The sequence below is a fragment of the Desmodus rotundus genome, chromosome 3 (assembly GCF_022682495.2).
Source record: "Desmodus rotundus isolate HL8 chromosome 3, HLdesRot8A.1, whole genome shotgun sequence".
NCBI lineage: Eukaryota > Metazoa > Chordata > Mammalia > Chiroptera > Phyllostomidae > Desmodus > Desmodus rotundus.
The window spans coordinates 151980096-151986223 of NC_071389.1; the positions used below are offsets into that span (position 1 = coordinate 151980096).

Below are 6128 nucleotides of genomic sequence, written 5' to 3' on the forward strand. Positions count from 1 at the left end.
GTGGTGGAAAAAAACACTGCAGGCCACTTCTTGCTCAGGGCATTGAGCAAATGCCTGTAAGCCCTCAGAGACAGTCCCACCCTGGAGGGAAGGGTGGTGCTAGTGGAGGAGAAAACCTGTGTGGGAAGGGGACACACAGAGGAACGTCTGAGTCAGCAGAAGGAAAAGACAATTTACACAGATCAGTGTCTTGTCTCCTTTGTTTGAGAACATGACTAACTCATGACTTCAGTGAATTCACATTCAGACTTATTGTGTGGGGATCAAGTCAAGGCTGGAAGGCAGGAGAATTGCTCCCTGAATGAAGGAAGCCAAAAATGCAATCTCCATATTTCATACCTTTCTAGGTGCTGGGGGTGACCTCACTATTTGTAAAGCCCAACCCCTCCCAATCTGCAAACTCACCTACCTTCCAGGATTGAGCCCAGCCCATTTGCACCATATATAAACTGCTAGAAAACTCATCACACACATCTGCTCCTCTCAGCTCTACCCTCCAGCCTCTCGAGCCTTCTTCAGCCTTCTCATCTTCAGGAACCATGTCTAGCAAATCCACCATGAGGGTCCGAAGCAGCAGCCAGCGTGGCTTCAGTGCCAGCTCAGCCAAAGTCCCTGGGGTCAGCCGCTCTGGCTTCAGCAGCGTCTCAGTGTCCCGTTCCAGGGGCAGTGGTGGCTTCGGTGGAGTGTGTGGAGGAGCTGGCTTTGGAAGCCGGAGCCTCTATAGCCTGGGGGGCTCCAAGAGGATTTCTATCGGAGGTGGCAGCTGTGCTGTCAGTGGAGGATATGGTGGCAGAGTTGGAGGTGGCTTTGGCTTTGGATGTGGAGCCGGGAGTGGATTTGGTTTTGGTGGTGCAGCTGGTAGTGGCTTTGGGCTCGGTGGTGGAGCTGGCTTCTCTGGTGGCTATGGGGGTGCTGGCTTCCCTGTGTGCCCCCCTGGAGGCATCCAAGAGGTCACAGTCAACCAGAGTCTCCTCACTCCTCTGAATCTGCAAATCGACCCCACCATCCAGCGGGTGAGGACTGAGGAGCGGGAGCAGATCAAGACCCTCAACAACAAGTTCGCCTCCTTCATCGACAAGGTGAGCCAAGAGGTCCTGACCTCCAGTGGGGATTCAGAGTCCCCAGACTAGAGGACCCACACATGTCCTACTGGGAGGAGAGTGGGGCGAGGGAGGAAGGAACTCGGACTGGCTTCCCAGTAGGATAGAAGGCAGAATCTGATGAAAATCATTAAGAATTACTGAATCTCTTAAATATCTCTCATTCATGTCCAGGAAAAATTCTCAACTTTGATAACGATGGAACAAAGAAAAAGCAATGAGAAAATTGAAGGGGTGGGCTGTACCTTCTGAAGAATCTAAAACATTAGAAATAAAATTACAGTGGAAAACTTTTCTAGGGCAATGAGCAAGAGGAAAATAATGACAGAAAAATGGGGAAAAAGATTTCTGCCCGAATTAGAAAAAAAGACTCAGAAACACTTATATATCCATTGAAATAATAAATTTGTACAACCAGGTAATGACCATTGAGGGAGTTTGTTTTAGAAAAGACTTGTGCACTAAATGGAAAGATAAATTCCAATCATAATGAGATTGAAATTTAAGCATCAGATTCCAAACGTTTAACATTCCTTTAACACAAGTACCACTTAGCTTAAAAAGTAAGCTTTACGCAATATATCAGGGAAATCCTATTTTATGTGGATTTGTGATCGCACGTGTCAAGAGAAGAAGAAATGCTGAGAATCATTGATAGGCTCCATAACTTACAGGGTGAGAGCACCTCAAGGACCAAAGGGGAACTTCATGGGGAGATGTGTGGAGTGTCAAGAAAAACAGTTTGGGGGAGTAGGATCTCAGCATAAATTGTTGTACCTGCTCTGTGGCAGCCCAGCCCTGTGGTGGCCACACAGGCCTGCTTGGGGACCTGGCAACTCTCGTGTCCAGAATCTTCCTTCCTTTGTCTGGCAAATAACCACTTGTGTTTCTCCAGGTGCGCTTCCTGGAACAGCAGAACAAGGTCCTGGACACCAAGTGGACCCTGCTCCAGGAGCAGGGCACAAAGACCGTGAGGCAGAACCTGGAGCCCCTCTTCGAGCAGTACATCAACAACCTCAGGAGACAGCTGGACAGCATCGTCGGGGAGCGAGGACGCCTGGACTCGGAGCTGAGGAACATGCAGGACCTGGTGGAGGACTTCAAGAACAAGTGAGTTAGGGCAGAAGTGGGCTCAGTTCCTGAAACACACACTTCAAGAGTGTCCATGGGGTGTCCAGGTCCAGATGTGAGCATGACCTGGAGGCATAAACGTATCCATGAAAATAAAATTCACAGATGTTGCCTAGAAACAAACCCCTCAAAACAAAAAGGCCATAGAGGTGGATAGGGAGAGTAAAGAAGGAAACAACTAATAAACCACAAAAGTCATCTCTTAGGCTTACTGGCAGGGAACTCAATTTGGATATATGGACGATAGAAAGTCCTCACCCCAGGCTGCCTTCTCTGTAGCATCTTCACCACTGACTCGGTTCCCTGTTATCCCTTTCTCATTCTAGATACGAAGATGAAATCAACAAGCGCACAGCCGCGGAGAATGAATTTGTGACTCTGAAGAAGGTGAGCTGATTAAAACCAGGGTTGAGGTTTCTTTGCAGGAGGACTCTGGAGCCCTGCCCACAGCTGAGAGCAGAAGAGGTGGGGAGGCTCAAGGATGGGCAGATGGGGAAGGAGGGCTCAGCTGACTCTGGCTTGTGGGCTTATTCCCCAGGATGTGGATGCTGCCTACATGAACAAGGTTGAACTGCAGGCCAGGGTAGATGCGCTCATGGATGAGATCAACTTCACAAGAGCCTTCTACGAGGCAGTAAGCACCTCCACCCTCCTTTATGCCCTCCAATGGGGCTCTGCTCAAGGGTGGGAGATCTTGGGGTTGGGGGCTCTGTGAAAGTCACAGGAGAAAATGAGCTGACCATCTTATGTTCTGCAGGAACTGGCTCAGATGCAAACCCACATCTCGGACACTTCTGTGGTCCTGTCCATGGACAACAACCGTGACCTGGACCTGGACAGCATCATTGCTGAAGTGAAAGCCCAATATGAGGAGATCGCTCAGAGGAGCCGGGCTGAGGCTGAGTCCTGGTACCAGACCAAGGTGAGCAGTGAGTGGGCAGCTGCTGAGGAATCCCTGTGCTCACTCCCTAAACACCAGCAAGCCTACCAGACTTCCCACGGAAAAGGCATTCCTTGGAAGCTGCTGTCCTCTCTCAGAGCGTGTGCCCTGCCCTGAGAGAGTAGATGTTTACAGAATTTATGTGCAATTCTAGTAAGTCAAAGAAACCAAGCAGGAGCAAAGCTGATGTAGATAAGGACTCAGTGGTCTTGGCTTTAGCCTCACCATGATGCTGGTCTCAGAAACCTAGTGCAGGACGTTGCTGGTTCTGAAGAGAACTAGAAAGTCAGTGGTCTCTTAACAAGGTTGGTCTGGGATTGGTGTATAGTCTCCAGTGACCTAGAAACATCGGCATTGCCTAACATCTCTTCGGGAGAAGACGTTAGGTTTAATGTATGAAAAGCCTGATTTCACTGGGAACATGGGAAAAGCCTACACATCACTTTGTCTCTCTGTGGTCTGCAGTATGAAGAGCTGCAGGTCACGGCTGGCAGACACGGGGACGACCTGCGCAACACCAAGCAGGAGATTGCTGAGATCAACCGCATGATCCAGAGGCTGCGGTCCGAGATCGACCACGTCAAGAAACAGGTATGGTGGGGACGAAGGAAATAAAATCGTTTCCGTGCCAGAACACCACGTGGTCATCACAATACCTGGTCAATCCCCAGGTTTGGTGAACTCCCTGGGGATTGAGGGAAGAGCAGGGAGAGGAGACCATGCAGTTTCCACCCTTAGTGAGTTCCCACAGGTGGGAGAGATGGATCCTAACCCAAGGGCATGAGACATACAGGTGAACAAAACCAGTTTCCCCTGTCAGAGCTGTAAAAATATAGTCAGAGGCATTGAAGAGACATTACATAAGAAGAACAGTTGATTTGGTAACACAGGGAACTGGGAAAGAAAAGGCAGACAAGCAAGTGAGCAAGATTGGTGCAAATCCACTCAGGTTCAAGGTGGAAAAAAAAAAAAAACCCAGTCAGGCAAAGACACAGGACAAAGACCTGTGTCACCTACAAATGCGACATGAAAGAAACTCATCACCTCGATGAGAATATTGTAATTTTGTACAAGTTAGTGTAGCTACCAGATGACATTATCCAAAGCTGTCAAGATTCAAAACAAGCTAGTGGGTCCATTTCTTCCATGGTCCCCTGGTCTATGCCTGCTGTAGTGTCTTCCACCACTCAGCCCCCACATCCTCATGCAGGGTGGCTAGCCCAAAGGGGCACGGGTTTTCTCAAGGGATTCATAAACTAGAGAAGGTTGGCAGAGTGGACAAAGTCTGGAGGAAAATGGTGCCAGCTCCTTTTCCATGCAGTCTGGGCTCTGGATCTCTGCCTCCCTGAGAAAGAGGAACCAGGCTTAATCCCTTCTGGAGGACTAGATTACAAGTTCATTCTGTCCATCTCCCCCTCCAGTGCGCCAACCTGCAGGCCGCCATCGCTGATGCTGAGCAGCGTGGGGAGCTGGCCCTCAAGGACGCCAAGAATAAGCTAGCCGAGTTGGAGGATGCACTACAGAAGGCCAAGCAGGACATGGCCAGGCTGTTGAAGGAGTACCAGGAGCTGATGAATGTCAAGCTGGCCCTGGACGTGGAGATCGCCACCTACAGGAAGCTGCTGGAGGGCGAGGAGTGCAGGTGGGTAATTCACAGCCTCCTTAGTCAGTCACCTGGCTGCTTCTCCATGATGCCCAGCCAGGGAGTGTGAGTTTCAAGCACTGTAGTGATGGCCATAATTGCTACTCCCTGAGAACCAATGAAAGGGCAGTCTCTCCATGGATTGTCCTCACCTGGAGGCTTCCCACACTGGTCCAGCAGTGGCTGTCTGAGGTCTCATGGCCCCTGTGTTTCCTCCTTCCTAGGCTGAGTGGAGAAGGTGTTGGACCAGTCAACATCTGTAAGTATCGTTGCTTGACAACTCCCCTTGCCCTTGAGTTCCTCTGACTGCACTCAGGCTGGCAGAGTGAGCTCACCATGCCTGTGTGTCCTGTGCCCTCCCCTCCACAGCTGTGGTGCAGTCCACCGTCTCCAGTGGTTATGGCAGCGCTGGTGGTGTTGGCGGCGGCTTAGCCCTGGGCGGAGGCAGTGGCTACTCCTATGGCAGTGGTCATGGCCTCTCAGGTGGCTTCAGTTCCGGCAGTGGCAGAGGCTTGGGTGGTGGCCTCAGCTCTGTTGGTGGCAGCAGTTCCACTGTCAGATACACCACCACCTCATCCTCCAGCAGGAAGAGCTACAAGCACTGAAGTCCTCCTCTTGGCCGGCCAGTCCAGATTGTCTCAGGGCCCCTGTCCAGATGCATGACCCTCTCTTCTGGTTGCTTCTTCTCTCCTACTTCCTAGTTTTCTTCATCCTTGAGTTAGAACTGAAGTTGCTGAGTGCCCTTATTACTCTACTTTGCCCATACTTGCTCCATCTGAGCTTCATTGCTCCCTATCAGAAGGCAGTTGCTTGGGTCCGACTATAAAACAAGGCAACTTCCCCTTGCTTTCCAGTGGCCCAGAAATTCCCCATTTCCCAGCGTGGGTTCCTGCCTTGCAGTGGTAATGAAAGCACAAGTGACAAGTTCTATAATGTACAGTCTGTATCCCCGCTTTGCTTCCTCTCCTCCTTGCTCACTTGTATTGCTGAATAAAGCAGATTTATAACATAGTGCATGTTTCATGTTGCCTTGATTTGTTACCAGTGGTCTTTGAGCTTTTTCATCTGACAAATTCCTTTTCACAAATGAGGAGACTCTGTCCCCATGTGGTTCATCCCCCTTCTTTAGAGAACTTCCATAAATAGCACTTGGGCACCCTCATGTTCAAGATTCCTCCCAGGTCAGATTCCATCTCAGTGTTTGTCACAGGGAGTGGTAGGAATTTGGTCCATGCCATTGTTAAGTTTGTTTTTACCGTCTGTAGCAGGTACTAGCGGATCAGTTTCTCTGACCTTGCGTCTCAGCCTCTACCCC

General features: G+C 50.1%; 1 protein-coding gene across 1 annotated transcript; it reads left to right on the forward strand.

The window, feature by feature from the left end:
- Positions 1 to 462: 462 nt before the first annotated feature.
- KRT6A (keratin 6A) lies at positions 463 to 5824 on the forward strand. The gene is made up of 9 exons (XM_024575517.4): positions 463 to 1079; positions 1996 to 2210; positions 2558 to 2618; positions 2770 to 2865; positions 2989 to 3153; positions 3637 to 3762; positions 4593 to 4813; positions 5038 to 5072; positions 5183 to 5824. The coding sequence occupies exons 1-9, from the start codon at positions 540 to 542 to the stop codon at positions 5416 to 5418; spliced, it is 1695 nt and encodes a 564-aa protein (XP_024431285.1). The 5' UTR covers positions 463 to 539; the 3' UTR covers positions 5419 to 5824.
- Positions 5825 to 6128: the final 304 nt, after the last annotated feature.

What these genes read in the sequence shown, in the direction of transcription:
- KRT6A (XM_024575517.4), top strand. Translation starts at nt 540, where the DNA reads ATGTCTAGCAAATCCACCATGAGGGTCCGAAGCAGCAGCCAGCGTGGC. An exon ending in AGTCCTGGTACCAGACCAAG is followed by an intron (nt 3,154 to 3,636) that starts GTGAGCAGTGAG and finishes TGTGGTCTGCAG; the next exon opens with TATGAAGAGCTGCAGGTCAC. An exon ending in TGTTGGACCAGTCAACATCT is followed by an intron (nt 5,073 to 5,182) that starts GTAAGTATCGTT and finishes TCCCCTCCACAG; the next exon opens with CTGTGGTGCAGTCCACCGTC.